The 21,878-nt window shown below is 44.5% G+C and overlaps 1 protein-coding gene across 1 annotated transcript in view; it reads left to right on the top strand.

Annotated features, from left to right (window-relative positions):
• The window catches only part of LOC130293183 (uncharacterized), a 294,563-nt gene that overhangs the window by 70,610 nt on the left and 202,075 nt on the right, over positions 1 to 21,878 (top strand). Inside the window, exons 20-27 of the mRNA XM_056541664.1 lie at positions 1,249 to 1,417; positions 2,981 to 3,115; positions 5,312 to 5,464; positions 6,441 to 6,630; positions 6,716 to 6,856; positions 6,965 to 7,147; positions 15,010 to 15,081; positions 21,648 to 21,774. Of these exons, the coding sequence (XP_056397639.1) occupies positions 1,249 to 1,417; positions 2,981 to 3,115; positions 5,312 to 5,464; positions 6,441 to 6,630; positions 6,716 to 6,856; positions 6,965 to 7,147; positions 15,010 to 15,081; positions 21,648 to 21,774 (1,170 nt within the window). The remainder of the gene's footprint in view (positions 1 to 1,248; positions 1,418 to 2,980; positions 3,116 to 5,311; positions 5,465 to 6,440; positions 6,631 to 6,715; positions 6,857 to 6,964; positions 7,148 to 15,009; positions 15,082 to 21,647; positions 21,775 to 21,878) is intronic.

The raw sequence follows: 21,878 nt of genomic DNA, 5'->3' as shown, positions 1-21,878 counted from the left end.
ATCTTTTCAGTACTCATGAGCTTCTGAAGTTGAGTTGTTCTTTTCTGTCCAGGTGGCCGTGACGAGGCTGGCGGGCTTCATGCACTCTATGATCATAAAGTACACAAACGACCTGTTTATTCTATATATATTGCTGAGAAGCGTTAGATCATTAGGGCATATCGTGGATGTGCGACCATGTCTTTTTTTTTTGTCTCTGTATCCACAGATTTGTAAATTACTTCTATTAAAAATCTTAATCCTTTCAGTACTTATGAGCTTCTGAAGTTGAGTTGTTCTTTTCTGTCTAAGTGCTCTCTGATGACACGTATCTCGGGAACCGCCCAGTTTAGAAGAGGTTTGCTATGGGGATTTGCTTCAAAACTGGGCGGTTCCCGAGACACGTGTCATCAGAGAGCACTTGGATGGAAAAGAACAACTCAACTTCAGAAGCTCATAAGTACTGAAAGGATTAAGATTTTTTTAATAGAAGTAATTTACAAATCTGTGGATACGGAGACAAAAAAAAAAAGACATGGTCGCACATCCACGATATGCACAAATGATCTAACGCTTCTCAGCAATATATATAGAACAAACAGGTCGTTGGTGTACTTTATGATCATAGAGTGCATGAAACCCGCCAGCCTCGTCATGGCCACCTGGATGTGGCGGGTCCCTAACATCCCTAGCATAAAATGGCGCGGCACCATGCGGCGACCACCACCACCACGACCAGTGCCCACGGGAGGGGAACGACCCGCCGGCCGAGCAGCCCCAAATGCCACTCGAACCAGCCCACGGGACGCCCCCCCCCCCCCCCCCCGCAGCCACGGCGGGAGCAGCTGCCACGCAGTACCACACCAATGTGAACAGAGTGTAATAGTTCACTCACCATGACCCTCCAGCCAGAGACTGGAAGCCTAGCCAGGAAGGGAGGGGCCCTAGAGAACTTCCTGCTCAACTAATATGTGCAAGGGCTATGGGGGAGGGGTGAAGTGCAGACCAAGCAAAAACAAAAAAAACGGAAAGGAGAATACAAAAATGTGGATACATAGACAAAAAAGAAAAATGGTTGCACATCCACAGAAAGCACTAATGATCTAACGCTTCTCAGCAATATATATATATATATATATAAAACAAACAGGTCGTTTGTGTACTTTATGATAATTTACAAATCTGTTTAACTTTCTGGAGCCAGTTGATATATAATAAAAAGTTTTTTCCTGGAATACCCCTTTAATATGAGTATTTTTTTTAATTCAGGATGTTCTGTGATGGACAAGATGGTTCCAGCCCCACAGGTAACTGTACTTCTGGGTATTACTGCCCAGCAGGTTCTAGCTCACCAGTTCAGCACGAGGTGGCAGCAGGCTACTACTCCATAGAAGGGGCCTTCCGACCAGAGCCCTGTCCACCTTGGACCTTCCAGCCTGTGAGTAGACGGCTTTATCTTTTACAATTACTACATCCCTATATTTTGCTCAAACAGCAAATTTCTTTCTATTTTCTATTGCGAAAACCTAGTCTAATGTTTTCTAGTGCACACTTTCGGAAGCAGCAGCATGGAGGACATGATAGAGAAGTAGTGTGCAGTGTAAGTGGTGACACCAGTACTGGGGGGGAATATATAACACTTATTAGAGCAGTGTTTCCCAACAGGTGTTTCTCCAGCTGAGGAGGCACCCTGGTTGGGAAACACTGCCTAATATCACGTGTTGTGCCAAATGACAAAGTCTACTCTAGATCTACTGCTAGATTTGCACGTAAAGTGACTCTAACACTGGGGGGGGGGGGGAATATAACACTTATAAGAGCAGTGCTTTCCAACAGGTGTGCTTCCAGCTGGTTGCAAAGCTACAACTTCCAGCATGCCCGGACAGCCAAAGGCTGTCCGGGCATGCTGGATGTTGTAGTTTTGCAACAGTTGGCGTAACACTGGTTGGGAATCACTGCTCTAGTAAGTGTTACATCTGCCCCCTGTGCTAGATTTACCACTTACACTGCACAGTACTGCTTTATCATATCCTCCATGCTGCTGCTGCTCCTTCTGAAGGTGTGCTTCATGCTGGATGTTGTAGTTTTGCAACAGTTGGCGTAACACTGGTTGGGAATCACTGCTCTAGTAAGTGTTACATCTGCCCCCTGTGCTAGATTTACCACTTACACTGCACAGTACTGCTTTGTCATATCCTCCATGCTGCTGCTGCTCCTTCTGAAGGTGTGCTTCATGCTGGATGTTGTAGTTTTGCAACAGTTGCCGTAACACTGGTTGGGAATCACTGCTCTAGTAAGTGTTACATCTGCCCCCTGTGCTAGATTTACCACTTACACTGCACAGTACTGCTTTATCATGTCCTCCATGCTGCTGCTGCTGCTCCTTCTGAAGGTGTGCTTCATGCTGGGAGTTGTAGTTTCGCAACAGTTGGAGGCACACTGGTTGGGACTCAATGCTCTAGTAAGTGTAATATATCGCTCCCTGTGCCGGATTCACCGCTTACACTGCACAGTACACTACTGCTCTATCCTGTCCTCCATGCTGATGCTTCAGGAGGTGTACTACATGCTGGGAGTTTTAGTTTTGCAACAGCTGAAGTCACACTGGTTGAGAATCGCTGCTCTAGTAAGTTTTATATCTCCCCCCTGTGCTAGATTTACCACTTACACTGCACAGTATTGCTCTATCATGTCCTCTATGCTGCTGCTCCTTCTGAAGGTGTGCTGCATGCTGGGAGTTGTAGTTTTGCAACAGTTGGAGACAGACTGTTTGGGAAACACTGGCTTAGTCCTTTTTCCTACCAGCCCCAAAAAATAAGCAAGGCTACAGTGTAAAGCATGAGGTGACAGCAGTTTGAAGAAGTAGGTGAATTTCAAAATTAATTAGGCAAAATACGATATTTAGCGATCATTACCTGTAGTGATTTCCGTATAATTTGTATGCTAGGAATCTGGGCTCTGATAATTTCCTTGCATTGAAGTGATTTATCTTGTGATGCAGCTCCCCGCTCAGTCGTCATGCAGACTATGTCCTCCCGGAAACTTCTGTAATGCCAGTGGTTTATCTGACATTTCCGCCTGTCCACAAGGGCATTTCTGTCCAGCTGGAAGTACCGATCCAACGCCATGCCCACTGGTAAGACATTAATCAGGATCAATGGGAAGTATCCAGTGTGAGACACAATTACAGGGGCCCCTCAAGTTACAATATACTGTAATTCGGTTCCAGGACGACCATTGTATGTTGAGGCCATAACTCTATGGAAACCTGGTAACTGATTCTGAAGCCCCAAAATGTCCTCCAAAAAAAGAAAAAAGGGAAAAAGTGAGGATTAAAAAATAATAAGCAGATCACTAATACAGATAAAGCAAATCCTTACATATAAAAATAATAAAGATCTGCTGAAAGCTGTAAATCACTGTCTGTAATCACAGGAGCTTCTTCAGGGTCCTGTACAGTACACGCAGGGTCCTAAAAATGTAACATGGAGCCTCCCTCACCTGGTGTCCAAAGGAGCAGCTAACCCTGGTACAGGTAAAGAGTAGTACAGAACATGTAATACCTCCCTGTACCGTAGGGGGCGCTGACAGACGCCAGTCAGTGCATACACATCAGTAATACAGGTAAAGAGTAGCACAGAACATGTAATACCTCACTTTACCGTAGGGGGCACTACCAGACACCAGTCAGTGCATACACTTCAGTAATACAGGTAAAGAGTAGTACAGAACATGTAGTACCTCACTGTACTGTAGGGGGCACTACCAGACACCAGTCAGTGCATACACTTCAGTAATACAGGTAAAGAGTAGTACAGAACATGTAGTACCTCCCTGTAATGTAGGGGGCGCTACCAAACACCAGTCAGTGCATGCACTTCAGTAATACAGGTAAAGAGTAGTACAGAACATCTAGTACCTCCCTGTACTGTAGGGGGCGCTACTAGACACCAGTCAGTGCACGCACTTCAGTAATACAAGTAAAAAGTAATACAAAACATGTAATACCTCCCTGTACTGTAGGGGGCGCTACTAGACACCAGTCAGTGCACGCACTTCAGTAATACAAGTAAAAAGTAATACAAAACATGTAATACATCACTGTACTGTAGGGGGCGCTACCAGACACCAGTCAGTGTATGCACTTCAGTAATACAGGTAAAGAGTAGTACAGAACAGGTAATACCTCACTGTACTGTAGGGGGCGCTACCAGACACCAGTCAGTGCATGCACTTTAGTAATACAGGTAAAGAGTAGTACAGAACAGGTAATACCTCACTGTACTGTAGGGGGCGCTACCAGACACCAGTCAGTGCATGCACTTCAGTAATACAGGTAAAGAGTAGTACAGAACATGTAGTACCTCCCTGTACTGTAGGGGGCGCTACTAGACACCAGTCAGTGCATGCACTTCAGTAATACAGGTAAAGAGTAGTACAGAACATGTAGTACCTCCCTGTACTGTAGGGGGCGCTACTAGACACCAGTCAGTGCATGCACTTCAGTAATACAGGTAAAGAGTAGTACAGAACATGTAGTACCTCCCTGTACTGTAGGGGGCGCTACTAGACACCAGTCAGTGCATGCACTTCAGTAATACAGGTAAAGAGTAGTACAGAACATGTAGTACCTCCCTGTACTGTAGGGGGCGCTACCAGACACCAGACAGTGCATGCACTTCAGTAATACAGGTAAAGAGTATTACAGAACATGTTGAGGGACCGCTGTAATAATAAACTCTGGTGGATCAGGATATCCCAACGTCTTAAAGGGGTACTCCATTGGAAACCTATTTTTTTTATTTTTTTATTTTTTTTATAAACTGGTGCCAGAAAGTTAAACAGATTTGTAAATTACTTCTATTCAAATTTTTTTAATCCTGCCAGTACTTATTATCTGCTGAATACTACAAAGGAAATTATTTTCTTTTTGAAACACAGAGCTCTCTGCTGACATCATGAGCACAGTGCTCTCTGCTGACATCTCTGTCCATTTTAGGAACTGTCCAGAGTAGGAGAAAATCCCCATAGCAAACATATGCTGCTCTGGACAGTTCCTAAAATGGACAGAGATATCAGCAGAGAGCACTGTGGCCATGATGTCAGCAGAGAGCACTGTGTTCCAAAAAGAAAATAATTTCCTATGTAGTATTCAGCAGCTAATAAGTACTGGAAGGATTAAGATTTTTTAACAGAAGTCATTTACAAATCTGCAGGATATTGGATATTGCAGTGGTAAGGACAAGTGGTCAGTGGGGCAACTGCACTACCTTTCCTCTACACAGGTTTTGATAAATCTCCCTCTATATGTAGTTTGTTTTGTTCTATTTAGGGAACCTTTTCCAATGTGTCTGGTAACATAGCTGTGGGTTATTGCGAGCCCTGTTCTTTGGGTATGTACTGCAGCCGCCCCGGATTAACCCAGCCTGAAGGACCCTGCGAGTTGGGCCATTACTGTACACGAGGGTCCTACACGTCTGTCCCTGTAAGTGTCCTGCAAGGAACAACTACAAGAATGTATTTTTGCTATGTTGATAAAATTAATATAATACAGGATATAACTCAGGATCAGTACAGGATAAGTAATGTAATGTATGTACACAGTGACCTCACCAGCAGAACAGTGAGTACAGATCTGGAGTATAAAAGAAAGGAGATAACTCAGGATCAGTACAGGATAAGTAATGTAATGTATGTACGCAGTGACCTCACCAGCAGAATAGTGAGTACAGCTCTGGAGTATAATACAGGATATAACTCCGGATCAGTACAGGATAAGTGATGTAATGTATGTACATAGTGACCTCACCAGCAGAATAGTGAGTACAGCTCTGGAGTATAATACAGGATATAACTCAGGATCAGTACAGGATAAGTAATGTAATGTATGTACACAGTGTCCTCACCAGCAGAATAGTGAGTACAGCTCTGGAGTATAATACAGGATATAACTCAGGATCAGTACAGGATAAGTAATATAATGTATGTACACAGTGACCTCACCAGCAGAATAGTGAGTACAGCTCTGGGGTATAATACAGGATATAACTCAGGATCAGTACAGGATAAGTAATGTAATGTATGTGCACAGTGACCTCACCAGCAGAATAGTGAGTACAGCTCTGGGGTATAATACAGGATATAACTCCGGATCAGTACAGGATAAGTAATGTAATGAATATACACAGTGACCTGACCAGCAGAATAGTGAGTACAGACCTGGAGTAAATACAGGATATAACTCAGGATCAGTACAGGATAAGTAATGTAATGTATGTACACAGTGACCTCACCAGCAGAATAGTGAGTACAGCTCTGGAGTATAATACAGGATATAACTCAGGATCAGTACAGGATAAGTAATATAATGTATGTACATAATCTAATGTGGAGATATATATATATATATATATATATATATATATATAGTAAAAATTCTAATACGATTTTTCACTTTTCAGATAGAGATGTCATTCGGAGACCTTTGTCCGGCCGGTCAGTATTGTTCCGGAGGTATTAGACTGGCTTGTCCTCCAGGCACATGGAGCAGCAGGAAGGAAGCTGTGGACATCTCCTGGTGTTTGCTGTGCCCTCCAGGGTTTTTCTGTGCTCTTCCAGGACTGGCTGAACCATCCGGACGTTGTGACCCTGGTAAAAGGATGGAGGTTGCTTTAAATTCAATGTTACCCCGGGCGGCAGGAACAGTTTGATCCAACTATATCTTCTATGTGTTCAGGGTACTATTGCTCTGAAGCTTCTGTAACTCCTAGACCAGAGGGAGGAATAGCTGGAGACATCTGCCCTGCAAAACACTTCTGCCCCGAGGGGTCCTCCGAGCCCATTCCTTGTCCTGAAGGAACTTACAGCAATTCAACAGGTATGGGGAATCAGTTTTCCACAGGTTGGAGAACCCCATATTAGAGTATCAGCCTCTCTGTCGGGGTCTCTTATCTGGTTCCTCAGCTTCTTGATTTTCTTGATACAGGTCAGTCTGCGTGTGTCATCTGCCCCACTGGCCACACATGTCTTGGTGGGGATATCTTGGCCTGCCCAGCGGGATACTTCTGCCCAGAGAGTACGAATGCAGGTCCAGTTCCATGTCCGCCGGGCACCTTCAGTCCAGTGCCACGTCTGACAAGTGAGGATGGGTGCTTGCCCTGTCCACCAGGTGATACTTGCTTTGTCCACTGTTCTCCTTTGAGTCTATAACCACAGGTAGTAACACTGAATAATCTATGGCAAGTGCAAAAAATAAAAAATAGATCAGCTCACCGCTCGAATGCAAGGACTCCAGACACGAGTAGGCAATAGTGCGGAGGCAGGGATGCAATCGGAGTGAAACTCTGACACGTTTCGAGCATAAGCTCTTAGTCATGGCCATGACTAAGAGCTTAGACTCGAAATGCGTCGGCGTTTCACTCCGATTTTTGAGTGACATGTCACAACTCCCTTTCCACCACGTTTTTTGATTTTAATGGGATGAAGTAAACGTTAAGTTGTATTGCACTTGCACCTGCGGAAGCTGGATCTCTTTTCCGTTTTTTTGCCTACTGAATAATCTACTGCAGTGGAATCCAAACTGCAGACCTCCAGCTGTTGCAAAACTACAGCGCCCAGCATGCCCGGACAGCCAAAGGCTGTCCGGGCATGCTGGGCGCTGTAGTTTTGCAACAGCTAGGGTTCCACATTTTCGAGACCATTGATCTACTGTATATCTAGTGGCCTTATAGTTTATATATTGGTCATTCTCATTGACCTCTATTTGCATGCACCTTTCTGTATCATCCACACGATGTATAATTCTACTTAATTTTCAGATTTTCTGCAACATAGGCTAATATATATATATATATATATATATATATATATATATATATATATAAATGTTTTTATTATTTATTTTTTACTTTTAATTATTAGAATTTTTTTAAATCTTTTTGATGATTCAGCATCAATAGTGATATAAGTGTGAACTTATCATTCACTGCTAAAAACATGACTTACTCAGAGATCAGGTTACTTCTGATCATAGAAGTCTAGGGAGGGGGAAGGAGAAGGGATCACAGTTGAGAGGGGGGAAGAGAGTGATGCAATGAAGCTCTTGTAAGTGTTATAACAATACTGGACTCACAGCTTAAACTGCACCAGTACTGATCTAAAATGTCATCCATGCTGCTGCTTCTGAGGTTGATCTGTAGATATACAGGGAAGCACGATCTACTGTTCTATGTGTGCACCGTATGGAGACATTATAGCGGCTAGTTTACACCAGTGGCGTTGCTAGGGTTGGTGTCACCCGGTGCGGTAGAAAATGGTGTCACCCCATACCTACCCCCTCCCCCCAGTAAGTTTTTAGCCTGTTGTGACAGACACCACTGTTGTAGCGCATTGTGAGAAATTCCAGTATAATAATCAGATATACCAGTTGCCACAGAATAGGAAAGTGTTAAAGAAGTTTTCACCATTGAAATATACAGCTCCCAGAATTACTTAAAGGGGTACTCCACTGGAAAACATTTACTTTTATATCAACTGGTGCCAGAAAGTTAAACAGATTTTTAAATTACTTCTATTTAAAATCTTAATACTTACAGTACTTATAAGCTGGTGTATGCTCCACAGGAAGTTGTGTAGTTCTTTCCAGTCTGACCACAGTGCTATTTGCTGACACCTCTGTCCATGTCAGGAACTGTCCAGAGCAGGATAGGTTTGCTATGGGGATTTGCTCCTACTATGGACAGTTCTTGACATGGACAGAGGTGTCAGCATAGAGCACTGTGGTCAGACAGAAAAGAAATTAAAAAAGAAAATAACTTCCTGTGAATCGCTTATACAGTAGCTAATAAGTACTGGAAGGATTAAGATTTTTATATAGAAGTAATTTACAAATCTGTTTAACTTTGTAGCACCAGCTGATTAAAATTCTTTTTTTCCAGTAGAGTACCCCTTTGAGCAGTGGTGAGGTTATGCTGGGAGTTGTAGTTTCACTGACCTAACTGTAGAACTGACAAGTGACTACAGCTCTGATAGGACATAGTGAGGACAATGATACAGGTGACATCTTCTCTATAGTGAGGAGAATACACAATGATATCAGTGACTACAGGTGACGTCTTCTCTATAGTCTTCTCTTATCTAATTCAGATGGTATATACCGTCAGGACTTGTTCCAGCTAAAACTTCTCTCTGCAGAATGTGACGCCCAGACGTCTCCTCACTATGTCAACGCATTCTCATCCTCTATATGAAAACAAGTATTATTATAAACCTGCCAGACACTGTATCCTCTAAATATAATACTACTATACACTATACTCTTTGATTATAAACCTTCCATACACCATACCCACTGAATATAATACTACCACACACTGTACATTCTGAATATAATACCAACACATACTGTACACTCTGAATATAAATCTGCCACATACTGTACCCCTGAATATAATACCACCACACACTGTACCCACTGAATATAATACTACAACACATTGTACATTCTGAATATAATACCGCCACACACTATACCCTCTGAATATAATACTACCACAAACTGCGCCCTCTGAATATACTACCACAAACTGCGCCCTCTGAAAATAAATCTGCCACATACTGTACCCTCTGAATATAAATCTGCCACATACTGTACCCCTGAATATAAATCTGCCACATACTGTACACCTGAATATAATACCGCCACATACTGTACCCCTGAATATAATACCGCCACATACTGTACCCTCGGAATATAATACTACCACCCACTGCACCCTCTGAATATAATACTTAGAGATGAGCAAACTACAGTAAATTCAACTCGTCACAAACTTCTCTGCTCGGCAGTAAATTAGTTCAGCTTTCAGGTGCTCCCGTGGGCTGGAAAAGGTGGATACAGACCTAGGAGACTCTTTCCTAGGACTGTATCCACCTTTTTCAGCCCACCGGAGTACCTGAAGGCTGAACTAATTTACGCAGGATAAGTCATCAACTGCCGAGCCGAGAAGTTTGTGACGAATCGAATTTACTGTAAGTTCGCTCATCTCTAATAATACTACCACAAACTGCGCCCTCTGAATATAATACTACCACAAACTGCGCCCTCTGAATATAATACTACCACAAACTGCGCCCTCTGAATATAATACTACCACAAACTGCGCCCTCTGAATATAACTTTGCCATACACTGCCCCCTCTGAATATAATACTACCACCCACTGCGCCCTCTGAATATAACGTTGCCATACAGTGCACCCTCTGAATATAATACCACAACCAAAGTAACACCCCTCAACATCCGTTAGCTGATGCTATTACCACGGGAGGGGGGTATTGGTGGTGTTGCTAGTGGATGATGGGGGTGCTACTACTGGGGGGGTGTTGCTGGAGGATGATGAGGGTGCTACTGGCCATCCCCCCTGGCAGTATCACCCCCATCATCCATCGGCAGGATCATCCTCCTGGCAGGAGCACCTCCATCATCCACCATCAGGATATGTTGATGGAGGTGCTGCTGGGGGGGGGGGTGTTGCTGGTGGATGATGAGGGTGCTACTGCCAGGGGGGGGAGCATTAGGTAGGTCGCAGTTTCCCCACATTAGGTAGCATCTATTCCCCACATTAGGCAGCATAGATTCCCCACATTTGGTACCAGTTCCCCCACATTAGGTAGGTACCAGTTACCCCACATTAGGTAGCAATTTCCCCACATTAGGTAGCAATTTCCCCACATTAGGTAGCACAGATTCCCCACATTCGGTAGCATAGATTCCCCACATAAGGTAGCATAGACTTCCCACATTTGGTAGCACAGATTCCCCACATTAGGTAGCACAGACTCCCCACATTAGGTAGCATAGACACCGCACATTTGGTAGTAGTTTCCCCACATTAGGCCGCAGGTTCCCTTCCAGCAGTGGCGTTGCTAGGGTTGGTGTCACCCGGTGCGGTAGAAAATGGTGTCACCCCATACCTACCCCCTCCCCCCAGTAAGTTTTTAGCCTGTTGTGACAGACACCACTGTTGTAGCGCATTGTGAGAAATTCCAGTATAATAATCAGATATACCAGTTGCCACAGAATAGGAAAGTGTTAAAGAAGTTTTCACCATTGAAATATACAGCTCCCAGAATTACTTAAAGGGGTACTCCACTGGAAAACATTTACTTTTATATCAACTGGTGCCAGAAAGTTAAACAGATTTTTAAATTACTTCTATTTAAAATCTTAATACTTACAGTACTTATAAGCTGGTGTATGCTCCACAGGAAGTTGTGTAGTTCTTTCCAGTCTGACCACAGTGCTATTTGCTGACACCTCTGTCCATGTCAGGAACTGTCCAGAGCAGGATAGGTTTGCTATGGGGATTTGCTCCTACTATGGACAGTTCTTGACATGGACAGAGGTGTCAGCATAGAGCACTGTGGTCAGACAGAAAAGAAATTAAAAAAGAAAATAACTTCCTGTGAATCGCTTATACAGTAGCTAATAAGTACTGGAAGGATTAAGATTTTTATATAGAAGTAATTTACAAATCTGTTTAACTTTGTAGCACCAGCTGATTAAAATTCTTTTTTTCCAGTAGAGTACCCCTTTGAGCAGTGGTGAGGTTATGCTGGGAGTTGTAGTTTCACTGACCTAACTGTAGAACTGACAAGTGACTACAGCTCTGATAGGACATAGTGAGGACAATGATACAGGTGACATCTTCTCTATAGTGAGGAGAATACACAATGATATCAGTGACTACAGGTGACGTCTTCTCTATAGTCTTCTCTTATCTAATTCAGATGGTATATACCGTCAGGACTTGTTCCAGCTAAAACTTCTCTCTGCAGAATGTGACGCCCAGACGTCTCCTCACTATGTCAACGCATTCTCATCCTCTATATGAAAACAAGTATTATTATAAACCTGCCAGACACTGTATCCTCTAAATATAATACTACTATACACTATACTCTTTGATTATAAACCTTCCATACACCATACCCACTGAATATAATACTACCACACACTGTACATTCTGAATATAATACCAACACATACTGTACACTCTGAATATAAATCTGCCACATACTGTACCCCTGAATATAATACCACCACACACTGTACCCACTGAATATAATACTACAACACATTGTACATTCTGAATATAATACCGCCACACACTATACCCTCTGAATATAATACTACCACAAACTGCGCCCTCTGAATATACTACCACAAACTGCGCCCTCTGAAAATAAATCTGCCACATACTGTACCCTCTGAATATAAATCTGCCACATACTGTACCCCTGAATATAAATCTGCCACATACTGTACACCTGAATATAATACCGCCACATACTGTACCCCTGAATATAATACCGCCACATACTGTACCCTCGGAATATAATACTACCACCCACTGCACCCTCTGAATATAATACTTAGAGATGAGCAAACTACAGTAAATTCAACTCGTCACAAACTTCTCTGCTCGGCAGTAAATTAGTTCAGCTTTCAGGTGCTCCCGTGGGCTGGAAAAGGTGGATACAGACCTAGGAGACTCTTTCCTAGGACTGTATCCACCTTTTTCAGCCCACCGGAGTACCTGAAGGCTGAACTAATTTACGCAGGATAAGTCATCAACTGCCGAGCCGAGAAGTTTGTGACGAATCGAATTTACTGTAAGTTCGCTCATCTCTAATAATACTACCACAAACTGCGCCCTCTGAATATAATACTACCACAAACTGCGCCCTCTGAATATAATACTACCACAAACTGCGCCCTCTGAATATAATACTACCACAAACTGCGCCCTCTGAATATAACTTTGCCATACACTGCCCCCTCTGAATATAATACTACCACCCACTGCGCCCTCTGAATATAACGTTGCCATACAGTGCACCCTCTGAATATAATACCACAACCAAAGTAACACCCCTCAACATCCGTTAGCTGATGCTATTACCACGGGAGGGGGGTATTGGTGGTGTTGCTAGTGGATGATGGGGGTGCTACTACTGGGGGGGTGTTGCTGGAGGATGATGAGGGTGCTACTGGCCATCCCCCCTGGCAGTATCACCCCCATCATCCATCGGCAGGATCATCCTCCTGGCAGGAGCACCTCCATCATCCACCATCAGGATATGTTGATGGAGGTGCTGCTGGGGGGGGGGGTGTTGCTGGTGGATGATGAGGGTGCTACTGCCAGGGGGGGGAGCATTAGGTAGGTCGCAGTTTCCCCACATTAGGTAGCATCTATTCCCCACATTAGGCAGCATAGATTCCCCACATTTGGTACCAGTTCCCCCACATTAGGTAGGTACCAGTTACCCCACATTAGGTAGCAATTTCCCCACATTAGGTAGCAATTTCCCCACATTAGGTAGCACAGATTCCCCACATTCGGTAGCATAGATTCCCCACATAAGGTAGCATAGACTTCCCACATTTGGTAGCACAGATTCCCCACATTAGGTAGCACAGACTCCCCACATTAGGTAGCATAGACACCGCACATTTGGTAGTAGTTTCCCCACATTAGGCCGCAGGTTCCCTTCCAGGTTCCCCACAATGGGTCAAAGTCTCCCCACAATAGATCACTGGTCATACCCCCCCCCCCCCCTCCCCACACACACACACACAATAAAAAAAAAAAACACATACAACACAGAGAGACAAACACACACACACACACACACACAGTCAGAGAGACACACACTCACAGGCACACACACAGAGTCACACAGTCACACACACACAGAGTCGCACAAACACAGAGTCACACACACACTCAGAGAGTCACACAAACACACACAGTCACATACACACTGTCACACACAAGCATAGATAGAGACAGACAGAGAGACAGACATACACACTCACCCATCCAGCGCAGCGATCCTTCTCACCGGGCGCCGTGCAAGTGACGTAACTCACGTCCTCCTGCGCGGCCTTGCGGTGTGACGTCAGGCCGGCGCAGACGTGGGAGCGGAGGCCGGGCACAGTACTGGTGAAGGTGAGGGGGGGGGGTGTGATGACGGTCGGGCGCACAGTGAAGGTGAAAGAGGGGGTTTGCTGACGGACGGGCGCACCGCACACACAGCGCGGGGGGGGGGGGGGGTTCCTGACGGATGGGAGGCCGGGCACAGATGGGGGGGGGGTGCTGCGGAGCATCTTGGTGTCACCCCATTAGGTTGGTGTCACCCGGTGCGGGCCGCACCCCCCGCACCCGGGTCGCAACGCCACTGGTTTACACCCACTAGCTCAGGGACAACTGAACATTAGAGTTGTCCCTGAGCTAGAGGAAATAACTGATAAAAAAAAAGATGCCACATAGAAGTTACTCTATACACAAGTGTACTTATATATAGACAATACTACTGTAAATAGCAGTATATTAAAGGCGTACTCCGGTGAAAACCTTTTTTCTTTTAAATCAACTAGTGGCAGAAAGTTAAACATATTTGTAAATTACTTCTATTAAAAAATCTTAATCCTTCCTGTACTTATTAGCTGCTGAATACTACAGAGGAAATTATTTTCTTTTTAGAATGCTCTCTGATGACATCACGAGTACAGTTCTCTCTGCTGACGTTATTATAATAATAATAACGCTTTACTTATTGTTGTCCTTAGCTGGATTTGAACCCAAGCCCCCAGCACTTCAAGGCAGCAGTGCTACCCACTGAGCCACCATGCTGCCCTTAGCATACATCTGCTATGCATGGTTGCTAAAATGGACAGAGATGTCAGCAGAGAGCACTGTGCTCGTGATGTCATCAGTGTTACAAAAAGGAATTTCCTCTGTAGCATTCAGCAGCTAAGAAGTACTGGAAGGATTAAGATTTTTTAATAGAAGTAATTTACAAATATGTCTAACTTTCTGCCACCAGTTGATTTAAAAGAAAAAAAGGTTTTCACCGGTGTACCCCTTTAAATTGGGTGAGGAACCGATATTGCATTGAATCCCCGAAGCTTCAGGCTCCACCTCTGCAGAGCGGTGCTAACTAATGTCTAAACTTTCTCTCTCAGGGATGTTCTGCAATGACTGGGGCTCCGGGGCAGTCGGTGGTCCTTGTGAACCTGGATATTTCTGCACAGGCGGTAAAATAACATTTGATATTGTTTCTATAGGAGAACAGTATTATTATTTTATAATGGGGGCATCTTTACAAGCAATATAACAGCAAAGCAAAGGGCCGGTTGAACTGCTGTCACTTTTATAATGTTGTAGAATGGAGTTTACCTTGCACCTGCAGGTGATCTCTCCCCTTTTTTTTTAGTACGGGGTTTGTCATTTTAAGGACCTATCACTCCAGGCTGCTATCTCTGCTGTGTACAGACCCCTAGCAGTTATTGCTGCATTGCACCATCCTATCCCTGGGTTATCTGCAGTGCATACGTACAGGAGCTGAACTGTTTTGTTTATATTACGTTTCGGAACACCCTCTATTGCAGGGCTTTCCACCCAGGGTGCCTCCAGCTGTTGCAAAACTACAACTCCCAGCATGCCCGGACAGCCGAAGGCTGTCCGGGCAGGCTGGGAGTTGTAGTCTTGCAACAGCTGGAGGCACCCTGGTTAGAAAACACTGCTCTGTTGTAATGCAGTAACATTTAATAGAAGTAAAATAGAGAGAAAAAAAAAAGACATGTTCGCACATCCACAACATGCACAGTGATCTAAGGCTTCTTAGCAAAATGTATTAAAGGGGTACTCCACTGGAAAACATTTTTTTTTTTTTGTTAAAAATCAACTGATGCCAGAAGGTTAAACAGATTTGTAATTTGTTTCTATTTAAAAATCTTAATCCTTCCAGTACTTATCAGCTGCTTCATGCTCCACAGGAAGTTCTTTTCTTTTTGAATTTTATTTTCTGTCTGACCACAGTGCTCTCTGCTGACACCTCTGTCTGTCTCAGGAACTGTCCAGACCAGGAGAGGTTTGCTATGGGGATTTGCTCCTACTCTGGACAGTTCCTTAAATGGACAGAGGTATCGGCAGAGAACACTGTGGTCGGACAGAAAAGAAATTCAAAAAGAAAAGAGCTTCATCTGTAGTATGTAGCAGCTGATAGCAGCTGATAAGTACTGGAAGGGTTAAGATTTTTTAATAGAAATAATTTAGAAATCTGTTTAACTTTCTAGCATCAGTTGATTTAAAAAAAAAAAAAATGTTTTCCAGCGCAGTACCCCTTTAAACGAACAGGTCGTTAGTGTACGTGCAAGCCCACTAGCCACGTCACAGCCACCTGTAATTAGCGGGTCCCTCAAACCCCTTGCATAAAATGAGCAGCGACCACCGGTGCCCACATGGGGAATGACCCGCTGGCAGAGCAGCCCCAATGCCGAACCAGACCCTGGGCTATGTCTTCCCAAAGACACCGCGCCGCGGCAGCAATTTACGCTGCACAGCACCAGTGTGAACAGATCACACTGTGAAAGACTGGGAGACTGCCAGAAAGAATAGGGCCCTTTGCAGCTTCCTGCCAATTTATTTAGTCCTGGACTGAGGGGCAGAGTGCTGACCTTTGACTGGGAGCACATGGTAAGTGAGCTTTTACACCTGTTCACACTTGTGCGGTGCTGTGTGGCGTCCATTGCTACCGGAGCACCGTGTCTGTGGGAGGGACTGATTCGGGCAGCATTGTGGCTGCTCTGCCAGTGGGTCATTCCCCCTGTGGGCACTGATGTTGCGGCGCCGTTTTATGCTAGGGATGTTGGGGACCCGCTACTTACAGGTGGCCGTGACGTGGCTAGCAGGCTTGTACTTCATGATCATTAAGTACAGTAATGACCTGTTAGTTTAATACATTTTGCTGAGAATCCTTAGATCACTGTGCATGTTGTGGATGTGCAACCAAGTTTTTTTTTTCTCTCTACTTTAATCTATACTGTTCATAAAAAAATAAAGGGAACACTAAGATAACACATCCTAGATCTGAATGAATGAACTAATCGTATGGAATACTTTCGTCTTTACATAGTTGAATGCGCTGACAACAAAATCACACAAAAATTATCAATGGAAATCTAATTTATCAACCCATGGAGGTCTGGATATGGAGTTACACTCAAAATCAAAGTGGAAAACCACACTACAGGTTGGGGAACGGGGGGGCCAGTCCATAGCATCAATGCCTTCCTCTTGCAGTAACTGCTGACACACTCCAGCCATATGAGGTCTAGCATTTTTTTGCATTAGGAGGAAACCAGGGTCAAACGCACCAGCATATGGTCTCACAAGGGGTCTGAGGATCTCATCTCCGTACCTAATGGCAGTCAGGCTACCTCTGGCAAACACATGGAGGGTTGTGCATCCCCCCCAAAGAAATGCCACCCCACACCATTACTGACCCACTGCCAAACCGGTCATGCTGGAGGATGTTGCAGGCACCAGAACATTCTCCACGGCGTCTCCAGACTAATATCTGTCACATGTGCTCAGTGTGAACCTGCTTTCATTTGTGAAGAGCACAGGGCGCCAGTGGCGAATTTGCCAATCTTTGTGTTCTCTGGCAAATGCTAAACGTCCTGCACGGTATTGGGCTGTAAGCACAACCCCCACCTGTGGACGTCGGGACCTCATACCACCCTCATGGAGTCTGTTTCTGACTGAGTGGACACTCAGTGGCCTGCTGGAGGTCATTTTGCAGGGCTCCTCCTGCTCCTCCGTGCACAAAGGAAGAGGTAGAGGTCCTGCTGCTGGGTTGTTGCCCTCCTACGGCCTCCTCCACGTCTCCTGATGTACTGGCCTGTCTCCTGGTAGCGCCTCCATGCTCTGGACACTACGCTGACAGACACAGCAAACCTTCTTGCCACAGCTCGCATTGATGTGCCATCCTGGATGAGCTGCACTACCTGAGCCACTTGTGTGGGTTGTAGACTCCGTCTCATGCTACCACTAGAGTGAAAGCACTGCCAGCATTCAAAAGTGACCAAAACATCAGCCAGGATGCATAGGAACTGAGAAGTGGTCTGTGGTCACCACCTGCAGAACCACTCCTTTATTGGGAGTGTCTTGCTAATTGCCTATCATTTCCACCTGTTGTCTGTTCCATGTGAAATTGATTGTCAATCAGTGTTCTTCCTGAGTGGACAGTGTGATTTCACACAAGTGTCATTGACTTGGAGTTACATTGTGTTGTTTAAGTGTTCCCTTTATTTTTTTGACCATTGTACATACAACTCAATAGGGGACATGTATCAAAGATTTTACCCTGTTTTGTGCTTACATTTTTGCGCAAAATTTTGCGCAAGCTGTTTTTTTTGCAACTTTTTTTGCGCACATTCAGGTGGAGCATTTTCTCCAGATGTGTAGGTTTCGATTTACCTATGAGTGACATATTTAGTACGCACAAATTAACGAACTGCGTACATTTCATTTACCCGCAGAAATCTTGCGCAATGACAATTTTTTTAACGCAGATATAAGCCATCTTGGACTGCACGTAGCAAGATGCTCTAAATCATCAATTCCATTTTTCAAAGAGTGGATTGAGGAGATTACTATATTTGGCCGCAGTTTATGAAACTCATTGCGCTTGATTGATAAGTTTAGAGCTTCTGCGCATAATTTAGAATTCGGCAAAAGGGGTAAACTGCTTCTACCATACACAAATAATGATACATGTCCCCCAATGTGTGTGTGTGTGTGTGTGTGTATGTGTCAGGGTTTACATTTGCCACTAAAAATATAGGATAGTTAATTTAACCATTAACTACCACCATTTGTGAGGGTCGGGGTTTTTGTTTAAAGCCTCATGTAAATCCATGGGATATGTATGTTCCCGCATAAGGCTGGGTTCACACTACGTGTTGTCCCATACGGGAGCGCATACGGCAGGGGGGAGCTAAAAGCTCGCGCTCCCGTATGTGACCATATGCGCTCCCGTATGTCATTCATTTCAATGAGCCGACCGGAGTGAAACGTTCGGTCCGGTCGGCTCATTTTTGCGCCGTATGCGCTTTTACAACCGGACCTAAAACCGTGGTTGACCACAGTTTTAGGTCCGGTTGTAAAAGCGCATACGGCGCAAAAATGAGCCGACCGGACCGAACGTTTCACTCCGGTCGGCTCATTGAAATGAATGACATACGGGAGCGCATACGGTCACATACGGGAGCGCGAGCTTTTAGCTCCCTCCTGCCGTATGCGCTCCCGTATGGGACAAAACGTAGTGTGAACCCACCCTAACTTCTGTACAGCTGAAGATATTTCAATACCTGGTACACATATTACTTATATGTCAAATAAAAAGATATTATAGTTAAAATAACCCTTGCATGAATGTGTCAGTCCAGATTGCAAGCCACACCCCATCTCACAAAGACATGCCCACTGTTTAAGCCCCACCCCTTTTATTATCTACCCTTATTGTGCATCAGTCTGGCTTGCAAATCACGCCCAGTCCTACAAAGTCACGTCCCATCCTATTTTCAGCTTACAATATCTTCATCACAAATCAGTCCCACCTGAGGACAGGATATGAGGATGAGACATAAGGACGGGATATGAGGACGGGGTATGAGGTCGGTATATATGGATGGGATATGAGGATGGGATATGAGGTCGAGATATGAGGACGGGATATAAGGTTGGGATATGAGGATGGGACATAAGGACGGGATTTGAGGATGGGATATGAGGACGGGATATGAGGATGGGATATAAGGTCGGGATAGGAGGTCGAGATATGAGGACAGGATATGGGGACGGGATATGGGAATGGGGATGGGATATGGGGTTGGGATATGTCAACAATATTTGAGGACAGGATATGAAGTCAAAAGCTTCCTCCTTTGTTCATTGTCCTCTCCAACAAGGATTAGGAAGGAAAAACCGGGCAACGGCGGGTACTCAGCTAGTTTAGAAAATAAAATAGACTGACTTCCATTATTGGGAGGATGCAATATATACAATATATAGTCCTTGTTAATAAACTTTTTTAGTATGAATATAAGTGCAGTGTTCTGCAGTGAACAGTATAGCAGAGACCCAACTTTCCAAACTAGCATTTGGAAACCAGGACGGGAAAATGTAGCTCTCCAGCCATGCATACTGGACTACACCTTCTAAACTACTTTTGACATAGCCTCAAGACAACACACAGAATGTGTATACAGTACCAGACGCAATATTAGCCAGAAAGTTAGGTTAGCCAGGTAGTTACATATGTCCAGCTTTTCAGCAGTCAGGAAGTTCCATGTGTGCAGCCTCTCAGGAGGATACATATATAAAGCCTATGAGCAGTCAGGAAGATATACGTATGGTGTTCCGGAGCAGGGTCTTCAGTGGGAGTCAGCCTCCAACTACAATATTCCAGGTCTAGGCAACAAGCTGCAACCTTTCTGGCATGTCCTGTAACAGGGGTAGTACCAACACAAGTGGATGCTTTAGAGATAAGAGCAAACTGGTGGGCCCTCTAGCAAAGGAAGGACAAGGTTTGGGTATCCTCTGGGACGGCCTGTCCAACAGACTTATATCTGGAGTCTAACTTCAGGATGTCCTCAGGTCAGTGACATCTCAGAGCAACCATAGGAAACATAGGTGGAGGGGACTTTACAAAGTTTACCATGGAACACCCCCACGAAGACCCCTGAAGTATGCACTCATACTTGTATAGCTTCCAGAACAGATTTACAGTCAAATAAAGTTAGTCTAAAGTCAAGTCTTAAGTTGTAGTCTGAAGTTTCAAGTATCTAATCTCATCCTGTAAGTGCAGAGTAGTACAGGCCAGAACCGTCACACGCCTCTGAGCCCAGCACATACCACTAGGGATAGAGAACCAGTCTGCAGAGAAGGACTACGAGTCCAACAATTTCCATGTTTATATTCATTACATTGTTCAAGGACTGCGGCAGTGACATACTACCAGCTATCTCTACCTAACGGGTCTGTCTGGTGTGATTTTCCCAATCTGTATCATCATTCCTGTCTTCTGTAATATATTAAATCTTCAACATCAGTAAAGAACAGACTGTTATCCATAAATCCTGGCTTTTGAGGTATTTATTCCAGGGGGTTTCATATGGATAGATGCTTTATTTGAAGTAGTGGTTAGCGGGAACTGTCAGGTAACTAGAGGGTTGTTACACTTCAGCCACTGGACACTACAGCCCTCACCATCAGTCACATATACCAACTACAACCCTACTTCTGGTGTCACGAATCTAACAACCTGCCAGCCAAGTGTCCAGCATTTATGCCAGACTCCCGCTCACCACACATGTGTGCATTACAGCCTGTCAGCAGTCATGAAGTTACATGTGCGCAGCCTGTCAGCAGTCATGGAGTTACATGTGCGCAGCCTGTCAGCAGTCATGGAGTTACATGTGCGCAGCCTGTCAGCAGTCATGGAGTTACATGTGCGCAGCCTGTCAGCAGTCATGGAGTTACATGTGCGCAGCCTGTCAGCAGTCATGGAGTTACATGTGCGCAGCCTGTCAGCAGTCATGAAGTTACATGTGCGCAGCCTGTCAGCAGCTGATCATTATGTGTGGCAGGAACTCTATACCTCCTCACTCCTGCTGGAACAAGACAAGACTTAGTGAATGAATAGATTGTATATCCGCCATAATATGTGCCCCTGCAGTTGGAGAAGACCAGCATCTGATTGTGCAGCCAAAATGCTGTTTCCATAATGCTTCATACTTTTGCCCTTGATTTTTAGGATCCCTTGTACCAAACCCTACTGGTGATTCAGCTGAGAGCTTTGGTGGTCCTTGTCCTATCGGCCACTTTTGTCCTGCGGGTACAGGTGCCCCCATTCCGTGCCCAATCGGTAGTTTCTCTGACAGGTGTGTATCATGTTTGCTATAAGACTGTTTTTAATGGTCCATATTTTACTCATCATTATTACAGAGCCATTATTCCGCTTTACAGTAAAACCTGAACAATGTTA

Source organism: Hyla sarda, chromosome 10, assembly GCF_029499605.1.
Source record: "Hyla sarda isolate aHylSar1 chromosome 10, aHylSar1.hap1, whole genome shotgun sequence".
Classification (NCBI taxonomy): Eukaryota; Metazoa; Chordata; class Amphibia; order Anura; family Hylidae; genus Hyla; species Hyla sarda.
The sequence above is the reverse complement of the archived record's forward strand: the minus strand, read 5'-3'. Positions and strand labels throughout refer to the sequence as shown.